The sequence below is a fragment of the Lepisma saccharinum genome, chromosome 13, assembly GCF_977018435.1.
Source record: "Lepisma saccharinum chromosome 13, izLepSacc3.1, whole genome shotgun sequence".
Taxonomy (NCBI): Eukaryota; Metazoa; Arthropoda; class Insecta; order Zygentoma; family Lepismatidae; genus Lepisma; species Lepisma saccharinum.
The window spans coordinates 83,907,181-83,923,080 of record NC_139241.1 but is presented as its reverse complement, the minus strand read 5'-3'; the positions used below and the strand labels follow the sequence as shown (position 1 = coordinate 83,923,080).

At 37.4% G+C, this 15,900-nt stretch overlaps 1 protein-coding gene across 5 annotated transcripts in view; it reads left to right on the top strand.

The window, feature by feature from the left end:
• The window catches only part of jar (Myosin heavy chain 95F jaguar), a 165,096-nt gene that overhangs the window by 72,998 nt on the left and 76,198 nt on the right, over positions 1-15,900 (top strand). For all 5 annotated transcript variants that reach the window (XR_014442899.1, XM_083134578.1, XM_083134577.1 and 2 more), the window contains exons 7-12: positions 618-767; positions 6,353-6,467; positions 8,137-8,281; positions 9,799-9,956; positions 13,012-13,176; positions 15,296-15,519. Coding sequence is in view for 4 of the 5 variants with exons in the window: in XM_083134578.1 (XP_082990704.1) it covers positions 618-767; positions 6,353-6,467; positions 8,137-8,281; positions 9,799-9,956; positions 13,012-13,176; positions 15,296-15,519 (957 nt within the window). In the remaining variant the exon portion in view is untranslated. The remainder of the gene's footprint in view (positions 1-617; positions 768-6,352; positions 6,468-8,136; positions 8,282-9,798; positions 9,957-13,011; positions 13,177-15,295; positions 15,520-15,900) is intronic.

The following is a 15,900-nucleotide window of genomic DNA, read 5'->3' as shown; positions in this document are numbered from 1 at the left end:
TTTAATTCTGGAATTAAAACAACAGTTCATTAATAGTGACCTGTTAATATCTCAGAAAGTAACAAATTCCAAGGTATAAAAATGTTTGAAATTGTTAGGTAAGGTTAGGTAAAGTTCCTTGTGCATTTAGCACCATGTCATGAAGGCACATTTAGGGGATATCGGGGGGTTAGAACCCCACACATTCTTGATCTCGGAGGTGATGTGATCAGCACCATGCACTGGCTACCTTTACACCCAGAGGTGCTCTATGCAGGACAAGGCTGGAAAAGAATTCGACCTTAGATCATCCAACCTGGAAATCAAAACCTGGGTCACCTGTGTGGCAGTCAGATACCACTGCAACTCCTTTGAAGTTGAGGGTCTAGAAAATACTAGTTCGATGCATCATCAATTACGTCAGTTGGTTCATCCATCTCTTTATGGTTGTAAACAATTGGAAATCAAAAATACATAGGTAACCTACATAACTGTAATTTGGTGAGTTGAATGAACTAATTATCAGCCTGATTAAATATGCATACTCGTTATTATGTTTCTTACATTGTGTGTCTAGTGCAAATATATCATTAACCTTTTCTTGCAATTAACATGTTTTTGTGAATGAATTTTTCCAGTATTTGAATGGTGGCTGCACACAATACTTCACTTCCAACGCAACAGAGAAGAAACTGAACAACAATCAGAAAAGCAAATCTCATCAAACGAAAGGCAGCTTGAGGGATCCTCTCTTGGACGATGTGGAAGACTTCTCTAACATGGACAATGTGAGTTGCTGGCATGCTTTCATGCTTTCTAACACTTGCGTGCAAGGTTGCTTGATTTAAATCAAGATTAAAATCACTTTAACCTTTTGGAGCCCAAGGCCATTTTCACATGTAACCCCCTTGATGCCCGAGCGGATTTTGAGCAAAATACAGAGTTTCAATTAAATGAGTGTAGATCATGTAGGTCCTAGAGAGATGAGTGATATACCGTTGTACATGGAATGAACCAGAGATTCAAACTATATAAAATTTATCCAAATTCGGCATATATATGTGGTGGGTGGGAGGGGGAGAACAATCAAAATTCCAAAATTTCGGGAAAAAATGGGGATTTCCCCCCTCCCCCAAGGAAAAAGTACATGACAGTGTTGACATGCACATGGAAATTATCGCTGACATGTAAGGAACACAAAAATATTTGCATTATTATCGTATGACCAATGTAACGTGAGTTGAACCCCCAAAAGGAATGGTCAGCATGCCACTGATTCAAGCTTCAAAATGCAGCGGTACCTTGAAATGACTGTAGCTCAGAGGCTAATTGCCCTAGTGAGATGAATGAATATACCGTTGTACGCGGAATGAATCACAGATTCAGACGATATAAAATTTATGCACATTCGGCATATATATGGAGGGGGAAGGGGAAATTCCCCCAAAATCATTTTTTTAAAAAAATGGGGTTCTCCCACCCCCTCGAAAAGAGGAAATGAAAAGGTCACATAGAAATTACCTTGCGTACCGATATACAAACTTCCTTCCAATGCAGTTTCCAGGGGTGAGGGAAATGCATTGCTTTAGAACAACAAAGCCTGCCTTCCTTTGTCGGCAAATTTTTTCCCTTGAAAAAAGATGCAAAAAAAGAATTCACCTTTTCCCGCCATTTTCATGAGAAGAAAAAACGTGCAACAATCATTTCTGTTAAATACATGTGTTAACAACAATATGAAAAAAGAAAATCAAAATTCTAGCCAAAAATAGCAAAGTTACAACATAAAAACTACGACCTTGACAAAGTGTCTCGATCGAGACGATCGGGCTCCTAAAAGTTAAATAAATAATTTATAGAATAACGTACATAAGGATTTTATAGATATCAGAATCACTTTTAGTGAAAATACATTAATCTCATATTCATTTAATAGTGTTTATTAGGCTCTAAGAAGAGAAAAGAAAGGAAACAAAATATATGTACTGAGGGGGTGAAGGTCATATGAAAGGAAATGTTATATGTAAACTGTGAACACACTTAAATTTATCTTGATTTAAAATTCAATAATTTTTATAGGCAAAAATGGCAAACATTTTGTGTAGAATAATATACAAAATACTAATCATGTTAAACAGTAAATAACGTCATTATCATTAAGCTGTAAATAAACATGGCAGCTGATATTTTGAAAAGTATCATTAAAAGAATACCAAAATTCAGCTCCAAAGACTTTAAAAAAATCTTTAAAGTTACAATTACAGAGTACATCCAGAATGTTTTATTTTACTGGAAGAAAAGTTACTGAAATTATGTATTATAGTTTCATTAACACACTCAACAAACATTTCCATAGAAGGTTCATATATACAGTATCAGAAACCAAAAAATGTATATTTACAAATCATTTATTTTTTTATTTGAATTAATCAAACAGTTCAAATATTTTACAGGTCTGTTTACTAAAAAGGTAAAGTGCTCCCCTGTGCATAGCACCACGCCATGAAGGCGTATAGGGGGTGTGGGTGTAACGCCCCACACTTTCTTGATCCGGTCGTGAGTGGGGGTGATGTGATCAGCATTACGCCCCTGACCGCCTTTACCCCCCAGGGTTTACCCAGGTACCCATGTTATTCGACGCTGGGTGGGCGCCGGGGCCGCTTCCATCCTTAGAAAAGCTCCCGGATTTGAACCGGCCGGGGATCAAACGCAGGACCTTTAGCATGGTAGTGAGACGCGTTACTGACTGAGCCACCGCGAGAAAAAGTCATTCTATAAAAAACATATATGTATCATACATGTATGGTGCCAAAAAACATACAAGCAATTTTAAGCATGTTTTTTTTATAAAAAAAAATATTAAATAAAAAAATCGTTGAACTTTTCATTAGTGTCATCATCATCATTCTTCGCAATTTTCTGCCTCTGCCTGGTTTGGCATAGAAGTCAAGCCTCTCCATTTTTCCTGGTCTTCCATCACTCCTCTCTGGTAGCATCGTTTCCTTGTAATCAAGGGGTCCCGGGTTCGATACCTGGTGGAGGCACAGTGGTCGGATCCCACTTTAAACTGTAGGCCAGTCCTAATTAGCCTTTCTGTGCATAAAGTGGACTTAAAACACCAAATCAATCAATCAATCCACCACTCCTCTCTTTCCACGGTGTTCCAATCTTGTTTGTTCTCCTAACACTCTCTGTTATCTGCTCTTTCCACCAACATCTTGATCTCTCCCTTGGCCTTATTCCCACTCCTTGTGCATGGTAAGCTCTTACTGCTAGTCTTTCTGCATCCATCCTCTTCATGTCTCCGAACCATCTCATCTGTGCCTGATCTATCCTGTCCTGAAGCTTCACCAAACCCACTGTCTGTTGGATCTCCTCATTCCTTATTCTATCCTTTCTAGTCTTCCCCAATATCTCCACTGCCTTCATCTTTCTTTTGTCTCTCCCTCTCTGTCATTGTCCAAGTCTCTGCTCCATACATAATTATCGGCACATAGTATGTGTTGTATATTACCTCCTTGCATTTCATAGGTACATCCCCGTTCCATATTAATCTTCGAATGCTTTGATATAGTCCACCACCCATTTGTCCTCTTCTGTTTACCTCCTCATCTATTCTTCCACTTCTCTCAATTATGCTTCCTAGATATTTGAAGCTCTCCACTACCCTAAAGTCTTCTGTGCCCATCTTTATTCTTGGTTCATTTCTGGCTCTGTTTCTTGTTGTTATTAGCACCTCACTCTTTTATGTACTGAATTTCATTCCTGCTCTTCTGATTTCCTCATTCCAACTATCAAGCTGTCTCTGTACTTCTTCTTCCCTGTTCCCCCATATTACTAAGTCATCAGCAAATAACAAGGCTTTCATCTCTTCCTATCATCTCCCCCACCTCTTCGTTAATTGCATCCTTTGTAATTATGAAGAGCAGTGGGGAAAGAGCACTTCCCTGTTTTAGTCCATTACTTATACTGAACCACTCCATTCTTCCCACTGGTGCCTTCACACAGATCTGGTTGACCTTGTATGTGCTCTGCACTCTACACACTATCTCTTCCTCGACTCCTTTCTCTCTTAGAACCTTCCAAATCTTTGTTCTGTCCATGCTCTTTTCTATATCTAGGAATGCCATGATCAAATCATTTCCATACTCATAGTGCCTTTCCTGAATTGCCTTATGGTGAATATCAGATCTACTGTTGATCTGCCATTTCTAAATCCATACTGTTCCTCTCGCATGTTCAGCTCTGTTACTTCCCTTATTCTTTCTAATATTTTCTCATACACCTTTGCCGAGTGTTACATAAATGTTATTCCTCTGTAGTAGAAGTAATGCAAGAAAGACGTGAAAACTAATTCCATCTTGAGCATCCTTTCATTCTGCTACTCTTAGATTCTGCTAGGCTTGCTTCTTTTTTACCTCAATGTTTGCCTCCCTAGAATTGATTTCCATCCAATTAGGGCGCTTATGGTACAACCACTGCACACCAATCACTCCATCTCCTAGTATCATTTCCACTGGCACTTCATCTACTCCAGGTGCTCTACCTCTCTTCATTCTCTTCAGTGCTTCCTCCTCTTCTTTCCATGTGAGATTCATTTTTACCTTCACTTCTTCATGTTCATTTCCTTTTTTCACATTCAGCAATTTCTCGAAATAATTTCTCCATATTCTCCTTATTTCTTCGTCCTCTTCTACAACATTTCCCCTTTCATCCCTTAGCTTACAGCTGTCTCCTCTTTCTCTTCTCCTTTATCTCACTAATCCATACAATACTTTGTTGTTCCCATCTACATCTTCTTCTAGCACTTCATTAGTGTAGAAGATGAAATTTGAACACTAATATCTTAACTCTTGCTTCTTTAGAGAGATCTTAGCTATGCCTTAAAAACTAAATTTTCAAGAACTGTTTTTGTTCATTTTGCCTGTTCTTACTTCTAAGTTAAATAAAATATATATAAATACAATAAAAATTAGAAGATGGGACATTAATCGGTACTCTATCAGTAACAGCTGATATAGGCATATCAGTTAATTGGTAAAATTACCGATAATTTTACCGATCCAATATGTCTATAAATATTTTACAATTTAGTGCAATTGTGTGCCACTTTGTTGTAATTGTTATTGATATAACTAGGGAGCGGATGTTGATGACCTAAAAAATATAGGTATATGACCTATAGAATGTCCTAAAAAATGAGAAAAATGACGTAAAAAATGCAAAAAATGACCATTAAATGTGTTAGTTTCTGGTTAAAAATTAAAATGGAAAGGAAATTAAACAAAATGCAATCTCCTTATCTGATCTTAAATTTGAGTTTGCCCCAGACGAACACCTGGTGGTTTCACCCGACACAACAAAGACTGTCACCAGTTCAGCATTTCTTTTGCTGGTAAATTGCAATCCTGCAAGATATAGGGAATAGACTCAAGAATATTACCAAAACGAAAGAAGTGACAAAATATGATGAAACAATACACCGAATATTGTGAAAAATGCCAAAAATCGGGGAAAATGACCTAAAACCTGAAAATTGGCAAAGAATGCAAAAAAATGCACTTTAAAATTACCTTTTTTGGGTTCTAGACAAAGTATAATCTTGTGTATATTTAATGGGCATCGTGTCCGAGATGTCAGAAAAAAACATTACATTTCATCAACTTCTGCTCCCTAGATATAACATAACCATATACTCTCCATTCGGTACCTTTTTTAAAAGTAAGTGTCTAAATATGCAGATTCTTTGCATTGAAAAAGTTTGGTTCATCTGGTAGCATGCTTTTTTTAAAGGAGGCAATGTACCTTTTGGAACTTTATATCAGATCGGTTGAATATCATTTATCTGTATTGGTAAAATTTGTATAGGCACTTTATCGATATTGTTCAAACTTTCATATCCATCCCTAATAATAATGAAATGGCCATAATGTATATTTGGGTATGAATTGCCACTATGGACGTCTGCAGGATTTTTCCCAGTGAGGGGGGAGGGCAAGGAATATTTTTTTTCTGGTAAACAAGGCATATTTCTCCTCATACTAGTATTCTCCCCCATCGAAAAACACTCCTTGATCTAAAATTATCGTGTGACTGAAATGACATTATATGCGAGACATAATTTTACGTTGACATTCATTTTCCATAGAGGCGCCCTTGCCCCCTTCCAGATGTCCATGATTCCAACAATTTTCTTATGGAGATAATCGAGGAAAATATGAGAGTTTCACCTTATTGTGGTTGTTTCTCGAAGACAAACTCATTTAATATTTACAGGCTTTGATTTAATCCACAAGTAGATGGGAAATTCTTGCAATGAGTAGTGTAGTGTACTTTTAAGTAGAATCAGAATGTTTATAAGATGTTACGTTTTCAGGCATTGGCTCGCCTTGGACTGAACGACACAGAGCGGCTGGCAATTTACACCCTTGTTGCTTCTGTGTTGCATCTTGGGAATGTGTCTTTTGAAGACGATCCTGATGATTCAAAAGGTAAGTTTATATGTATAGAATAAGCTGTCATAAGAAAATATAGCATGCAGATTGTTCAACATACTAAAAATACCTCCCTCCCTCCCTCCCTCTCTTTCACAACCTCTCACACTCTAACTATCTCTATCTCTCTCTCTCTCTCTCTCACACTCTGACACACACACCCTCTCTCTCACACACACACACTCTCACACTCACTCTCTCTCTCACACACACTCTCTCTCACACTCACTCTCTCTCACTATCTCTCTCTCTCTCTCACTCACACACATATTTACTCTCTCTCTCTCACACACACACACACACACACTCTCTCACACTCACTCTCTCTCACTCACACACATATTTACTCTCTCTCTCTCACACACTCACACACACTTACTCTCTCTCTCTCTCTCACACTCACAGTGTGTCACATAAACTAATCATGACTGGACCTTCACATAAAATCTGAATCACTCTACAATGTACCTTCACCAGGAAACCTGTGATTATATCAGGGTGGCTACTCACATGGAATTCCTTGAATTCCAGGAATTCTAAATGAATTATTTTCTCCAGGAATTCTGCGTGAATTTTTCTCCATACACGTGAAAAATTGCAACTTTTTAAAATCCAAATCCCATTGAATTTAAACAAGTTTTGCACCGTTTATCTTCTATTTTTTATCGAGGAAGGAAAAGAAAAGAAATCTGCGTGGAAAATAAAACAATTCTCTCAACCAATTTAGACTGTTAGTGCCCTTTGCAGAACAATCTGTCTGACAGACAGAACATTATTGCAAGATATCTTGAAGTCCACTAGGTAAATTTGAGTTTGGAATTCCCATACGATTAACCATTTTTCGTATCCCGTGACATTTATGACTTGCGTTTGTAGACTTACTTCGAGTCTTCATATGTGAAATAGCAAATGTAAACTCCTCATCTTGAATTAAAAAAATGAATTTAAGAATCGCATAGAGCCTTTACGTTGTTAATATATTTGTGTGTGTGTGTGTAGGTGGTGAGAGGTGATAATACATAAGGTTGAAATGGAGAAAGCATTTGCATGTACCCTTGAATTTTTGGGAAGTTTGCCTTGAAAACCGGGAATTATACTTGAATTTTATCATGTTCCTAGAGTGGCCACCCAGTATGTGGCAAGAACATGGAATATACTATTCTCGTATATTTTCAGTTTGTATAATTAGTATAATTCCTATAGATAGTGGATGCTTTATTTGTAATATTATTAGGGCTACTAGTAATATAATAGTAATTAATGTCAGGAAAGAAATGGAATGATATACCTCTATAAAACTTACCAACTAAATAATGATTTAGCCGAAAGCTGTAAGATATAGTTATACCAGTAGTTCTACGTTACTTGCATTAACAGTGATTACAGAAAGAATGAGACTTGTTTGAGAATTCAGTTTCTCAGCCGAGACTGCCGCGAATGTGGAAAACATCTGACCTAAAATGCTCTCACTTGGTATCCCGGCAGCTAACGTTATGAATCCTGCGTTTGAATCCGAACCTTGCCGTGGGTGTTCCTTGTGAATGTCTCTTCATCAATTTCATCATGTCACTCATCCTCACCTTTGCGATTAGCCAATAATGGTAGAAGTGTGAAGTAAACTAAACAAAATCAATCAATCAATCAATTTTTTCCTTTACTTTTGCAGGTGGTTGCCAGGTGTGCAACAGCTCGGAGAAGTCCCTTGCGATAACTGCTGGGCTGATGGGTGTGGACAGAGAAGAGCTTCGACAGGCTTTGGTGTCTAAAGTGATGCAGACCAGTCGAGGCGGGTTGAAAGGCACTGTGATCATGTGAGTTCACTGTAAAGAAAGAGATTATTTTTTCTTCTTATAGTTATTAGTTAGAGCTTAACCATGGTTAAGTCACATGTCTATATATATAAAAAATTGGGGCATCTAAACCAAGTTTGTAAGAAATGATAATAATAATAAATGCTTCAATTATTATATTAATATAATTTATAGGTATATTCATAACATGCAAATTTATTAATATTATATTGTTGTTATTACATGAATAGGTAAAATGATAGTATAAGAATAGATACAACAGCACATATTCATTATCTAGCTTATGTGCAGTTAAGATCGCCAAAATATACATAAAAACAACTGCCTTGGCAAGGAAATTAATTATTTCTCTTGTAGTCTACGGTTATTACAAGCACAAAAACACAGTTTTCATTGTGACGTTTCAGGACATTTTTTTAATAAAAATAATGTGATCAAAATTTTTATCTGAAATAAAGATAAAACAGACTGCTTGTTTTTTCACAGTTATGTTGCTATATTACAAGAATTTAACATTGACAACATCCATTGTATAACGGATTCTCTTTTTTATTTAAAAAAAATCTTAAGCATTGTTATAACTGTATCTTTAGTCAAATTAAAAATAAATGTCTGATGAAGGGAGCGTGTGTTCTCCTGAAACGTCACAACGAAAAACTTTGTTTTTATGCTTGTAATAACCGTAGACTACAAGAGAAATAATTCTAGAACGCAAGCAATATGTACATACAAGAAAAACTATTAAGGAAAGTAATGCCAAGAAGATAAAGAATTGAATATTTATTGAATAACAAGAAAGGATGTTAGATCCACTTCATGAAAAGTAAAGTTCCTGATAAACATTTTATGCATATTATGATAAGTAGTAGCGTGCATAAATCTTCTTTGGTCCTGTCATTCAAAGCTGTATGATCCCCATCTAATCCTTGCCTTCCTGCAAGTTCAGCAGAAATAAATAATCCTCGATTACAAAACAAATGCTAAACAACTATATTTTCTTCTTTCATCTTCTCACTAGTCATCCTCGTCTTTGTGATTAGCCAAAAGTGGCAGATCATCAAAGTAAAATAAATCAATCAACCAACCATGTTTGTAGTTACGAAATATTTTAAACAAATAATTACCTTCATACTATAGCCAGCCTCTTCACTATTGGGCTTGATCAGACATGAATTTGTGTTTCATTTCATCACCCATTTCATAAGTTCATCATTCATACTCATCGTTGTTATCAAAGATGTAGAAAAGCAACATAACATAAACTTTACATACTCTATAAAGGAGTGAAAATAAAAAATGACAACAAAAAAATATACATATGAGTCTGGCACCTGTGTACTAATATTTATTAGATCTTCAATTTTTTAAAAAAGTTTGAGTATTTCTCATCAAATTTCTCTTTTTCCTTAAAATTTGATCCCAACTTTTCTGCAAGAAGGAAAATTTCCCTTAATACATTGACTTTCGAAATGCATAACACTTGTATACATTCTAACGTCCGCTTTCTCTTTTTTTAGGGTACCTCTTAAAGTGTATGAAGCCAACAACGCCAGAGATGCCTTAGCAAAAGCTATGTACAACAAACTATTTGACTACATTGTTCATAGGATAAACCAATGCATCCCCTTCAAAGCATCTAGTCATTATATTGGTGTGTTGGATATAGCTGGATTCGGTAAGTGCACTTGAATATACACTGTGTATTAATATCTTGATTTATTAAGTAAGTTTTTATGTGTCCATAAAGTCTCTTTGATATACGAGGTTTGTTCAAAAACTATCCGACCTTAATTAATGAAAAATGTGTGTATTCAGATACCACAATCTTAACATTAATCTCCTTCAAAGTAGTCCCCTTGGGCTGCCACACGCTTCTCCCAATGGTTCTCCCACTGTTGGAAGCAGCACTGGAATACCTCTTTTGGGATTGGGCACAGCTGGTCAGTCGCATTTTGCATGATGTCTTCTCTGGACTGAAATCTGGTTCCTTTCAGAGGCATTTTCAGCTTGGGGAAAAGCCAGAAATCACATGGAGCCATGTCGAAAGAGTAGGGAGCCTGACGAAGCACAGGTGTGCTGTGTTTGGCCAGGAAAGTCTGTATCTCCAAGCGGAGTTTCTTCTGCTCGATCGTAAGCAGCTTCGGCATGGACTTCACTGAGATTCTCGTGAGGACCAAATCATTAGTCAAAATGGAATGAACGGATCCAATGCTGATGCCCACCTCGTCTGAAAGTTCTCTGATCGTGATTCGACGATCCTGCATCACCAGAGTCCTCACTTGGTCAATGACGATCTCATTTCTGGATGTTGAGGGCCTACCAGAACGTGCTTCACTCTTCACTGACGTGTGGCCATCTTTGAAGCGGTTGTACCACTCCTTTATCTGTGTGGTGCTCATTGCTTCGTCCCCGAAGTGGATGTTTCCACTTTGGATTCTCCAAGCTTGACACAAAATTTAATGCAGTAGCGTTGTTCAAGTTTTTCAGTCATTTTGTCAAAAACGAAATTCCGACGCCGCTCACTTACACCTCCTCATTCATTCACGGTCTGCCGGCGACTGACTACTGCAGGCTCGAAAAAAAAAATGTGCATTAGGATCACCTACATACGTGCATCAAACCACGACTCCCTAACTACATTTGTTTATGACAAAGTCAGATACTTTTTGAACAAACCTCGTATTTATACACAGGCTTGCCATCTTTGGTGCAAACAGTCCCAGGTTCGATTCGCAGTGGGAGCTCCCAAAATTCTGGTCTTGAAACCCGGAAAGCAGTGGAGATTGGAGTCCTGTATGGAGCCAATTTCACATGCTCACACCCATTCCACCCTTGAACATGCTATGATTGAGCATACCACATTCGTAGTGGAATGACTCACAGATATATCCATGCACGAGGTTGTCCCGCATTACAGACCCTAATCACTGTTAACCTAAAATCCTCACATGGAAGGAAACTGCTCTAAGTAAAAACAATTCTAAATATTTAAGTCCACACATTACTATATAAGACCCAAATATGATATATCTATAAGAGTATGCAATAGCACAGACTGAAGAGTTGACTCTTGAAACAAACATCTCAGAAGTAGGGCTGTGCGATATATCGATGTAGAGTCGATATATATCAATATATACGTTACAATTACTTGAGAACTACTTGATGTATTACAATGTAACAAACGCCATTCTTAATGATTTTTCCCCTACTTTCAATTGCACTAAAATAATACAGGATTTCTATTTAAAAAACAACAACGTAAGTTTGTGTTGAAAATCTTACTTCCTTATGTATAGTGGAACCACAAGCAAAAAAGCTGCACAGACCCGTGACCCCTGTGCACCGTACTCCCGCATGGAGGGGAGGGGCAGAGTGGAGCATTCTTCCTTATGGCCCGAGTTGAACGGAAGAAGAGGGATGTGCACGGAGACTTTTCACTGAAGGTTCTTTTGTTTGTGGTTGCTCTGTAGTCGGACGTATTATGTCCACTAATTTCATGAGTTCTTCTCATACCTTTATATATTCAAAAGTAGTTGTTCAATATTTTTTATTGTTCATGAAATATTTCTGGTGGTAATTTTAGGTGACTCACTCTGTATACAGGGTGTCTCAAAAGTAATAGCACAAACTGACACAGGTGAAAGTACACGATAATAGAAGCAAAAATGTCTCTGTAAATATGGGTCTGCAAATGAGTCATTTTCGAGATAACCACGAATGTGTGATTACAAGCTGCCACTGACTTCATTGTTTGTAAACGTCGTCCTAGTTGCTAAAATGCTAATCATGTATGTGAATGTGTGAGTACAAGCCGTCACTTACTTCAGTGTTTGTAAATGACATCCTAGTTGGTAAAATACGTATAATACAGTATGAAAAATGAGGAGATCTCATTGCTTTTATTGAATGCGTAAGGAGTAAAGCACTTGGTGTTTACAAAATGCAATCAATGACGGCTTGTAACCACACATTCGCACACATTATTAGCATTTTTACCAACTAGGACGATGTTTACAAACAATTAAATCAGTGGCAGCTTGTAATCACACATTTGCCATTATCTCTAAAACGGCTCGTTTGCAGACCCATGTTTACTGAGACTTTTTTGCTTCTACAGTCCCGTGCGAATTAATCGGAACAAGATATTTTTATGCATGATAGAGTCTCAAACTTGACTATGGTTTCATGGTGATGAATCTATGACAAATCGTGTAATACAAATTATATAACAGAAAGAAGAACATATTAGCTATTAAGAAATATTACGAATATGTAATTTATTGTTTCTGAATTAGGGTATAAGTACAAAAAAATACATAACGTGTGTAGTTATTGTCATATTTCAATTAATTCACATGGGACTGTATACCTCATTTCTGATTGGCCTACTTTATTTGAAATATTTTCTCAACGTTCATACATTTATTAGTGGGCAAATTCACACACACGTACAGTAGAGCCTAATAAATACCATTAAATGATTACAAGATCGATGTACTTTCACCAAAATTGATTATATCTACAAAATCCTTATGTACATTATTCTATAAATTATTTATTTAAAGTGATTTAAATAAAATCACCTGATTTAAATCGCGATTTAAATCAACCTGATTTAAAGAAATCCACCTTGTCGTTAATTAATCTTGAATGATGTCATATAAATGACGACTGTGACTATGAGTTATTGTGAAATAAACCTTTGACCAGATGCTTTCGATTTCCAGAATACTTCACAGTTAACAGCTTCGAGCAGTTCTGCATCAACTACTGCAACGAGAAGCTCCAGCAGTTCTTCAACGAGAGGATCCTGAAAGAGGAGCAAGCACTGTACGAGAAGGAGGGGCTCAAGGTGAAGAGAATTGAGTTTGTTGATAACCAGGATTGTATAGGTAAGTTTTAATTCATCCTGTGATACATATGAAGTGCAATTTTTGGAATTTTCTTTTACACTTTAACATTAGAATTTATCTGCGCGAAACTTACTATTACATTTCCAGATTTTAAGTTTTTTTCACATTCGTTCCATTAAAAAATGGAAGTCCAGCTTCCGCTGTGTATGATATAACTTACTGAGTCATTCATTTGGCTTATTTTACTTCGCTTTTCTGCCACTTGTGACTAATTGCAAAGAAGATGATGAGTGATATGATGAAATTGATCAGGAGATACTCACAAAGAACACTCATGCCCAGGTCAGGATTCAAACCCAGGATCCCTCGCAGCACTTCACCACAAATCATGATAACAAATACGTAATAATAACAGTAATATGACAAATTATTGGGTGCGCTCGGGCCCCATGGACCCATATAAGTTGCCGCCACTGACTTCTTGCATCATAGCGTGCTTGTGCCAACGATTCTACCATGGTGTTCGGTTTTATTTTTGACTGTACCACATATTTATAATTCAAACTAGGTAAGGTAAAGTTCTTCTTGCATATAGCACCATGCCATGAAGGCGTATTTAGGGGGATGTGTGGGTAGGGCCCCACACATTCTCGATCTCTGCCATTTTGGAGGTGATGTGATCAGCACCACACTCTGGCTGCTTTTTCCCTCAGGTACCCATTGATTTGAGGCTGGGTGAGCCCCAAAGTTGCGTTATGTGGGGAAAAGACCAGAAAGATTTTTACTTATCACACACCCCAGGAATTGAACCTGGGTCTCCCATGTGGCAGTCAGACGTCCTACCAACTAGAACATTTTGGAGAAAAGTGATGTAAAATAAATCAATTCAATCAATCACTCAACAACTGTGAAACAAGCATTTTTTTTACATAAATAATGTTATTATTTTAAATGAAGAAGATATTATTAAATATCGTATTGTGACACACTTTTACTAAGCGTGTGAACCTCGAAAGGTTCGGGGATCGAACCTGGAGCCCTTTAGATGAAAGTAATTATTCTTCAATCGGGGGTTAGCGGTAGCTCGTAAGCTCTCGCTTGGCTGCATCTGCTAACTGCAGGAGGTACCTGAATAAACTTAAATTTACAGAATCCTTTATAAAATGGCAACTCTCATAATTTGGGTTACTATGACCTTAAGTCTGCATTGGCAAAGGATGGCATTAGAAAAGCATATTACCTGTCTCTCTTTAGAAGCGTGGACCGAAGAGTTTCTAAAGTAACTGTCACTCGCTTGCTGAAGTTCGCCTCTTAAATTCTCACTCAGCTTCGCTGCACTCCACTTCCAAACAAGTTTCTAAAATTCTGCATCCAGCCTGAATCTCCTTCAAAATCCAACTCACTCTCCTCTCTCCAAAACTCAAAACCCCCTTTTCTTACTCCCGAACCACTCTCCTGTTCTCTTCAAACCCCAAGACCAACTCCCTCTCTCTCTCGACCCAGATCCAACTTGCATTCCTCCTAATCAAAACTCCTCCCCTTTTTCTCTCTCGTCAATTTTCCTTTTTCAAATATTGGCGAATGCTTTTCGCTGAGCTGGTGCTGAAGTTAACACTTTCCTATACTTCCTGCCAGGCTGCCTAGCTAAACGTAACTCGAAAATGAAAATGAGGGATACGTAACGATATTAACGAAATATCGTCAGACAATTCGTAATCATCCTCCTCTCTATAAAGATTCTCGATCTCTTCTGTGGGACTAAATTTCAAAGGTGGCTGCTTACCCCATTTGCGAAAAAGAGAACTCTATAGTGAGACTATATCCCCATTTTCCTTATTGAATTTCTTCCAGAGTTCTTCTGCAATGAATTATGCCTCCCACACATTTTAATCTGTCTCCCGTTTCTCTTCGATGACGAGAGATGATAAACCCATTCTTGGGTTCAGATTTGTGATGTCGAAATCATGTTCATGCTTATTGTAAAGGAGGTGCTGTCTAAAATCTTGCACTTTATGTGTAATAAATGTTAGTGCAAAGTTCTGTGTAATTTTGACTGTACCATATATTTATAGTTGAAGTTAGTATATTCCTAATTTCAATTGCAATCTTTGTTTATTCTTTAATGTTTTATATGCCTGTACTTAATGCTACATTTCAGATTTAATAGAGGCAAGAAACATGGGAATATTCAGCCTGCTGGATGAAGAGTCCAAGCTTCCGAAGCCGAGTGCAACCCACTTCACAACGGAAGTTCACAGCCAACACAATGGACATTTCAGACTTGCTTTACCTCGCACTTCTCGTCTGAGGGACCACAGGGAGATAAGAGACGACGAAGGGTTCTTGGTCAGGCATTTCGCAGGAGCTGTTTGCTATCAGACTGTGAGTACGAAGTAATGTTAATTATGTTGTTGAAAATGCCTGATAAGGGTTACTGATAATTTGTGGGACCCGCAGAAATGTCATCTGACCCTTTCATGGAGTAATTATCCTGGAAATTATGCAAAATGTGCAGTTCCATTGCTTTTGTACCAATATTATATGAAAAAAAGCTTTATTGTGTGGCATTTTTAGATTCTGGTGTAATACTTGGATATTTTGAAGCAATACTCTGGTAAATTAATGCTTATACTTGGAGTGAAATTTTAATCCACTAATATTAATCAATATTTTCAACAACTTTCAATTGTTATAATTTTCAAGCATCGGTCATCATCATCCTTCACTGTTTCCTGCCCGAGCCTGGGTCGGCATAGAAGTCAA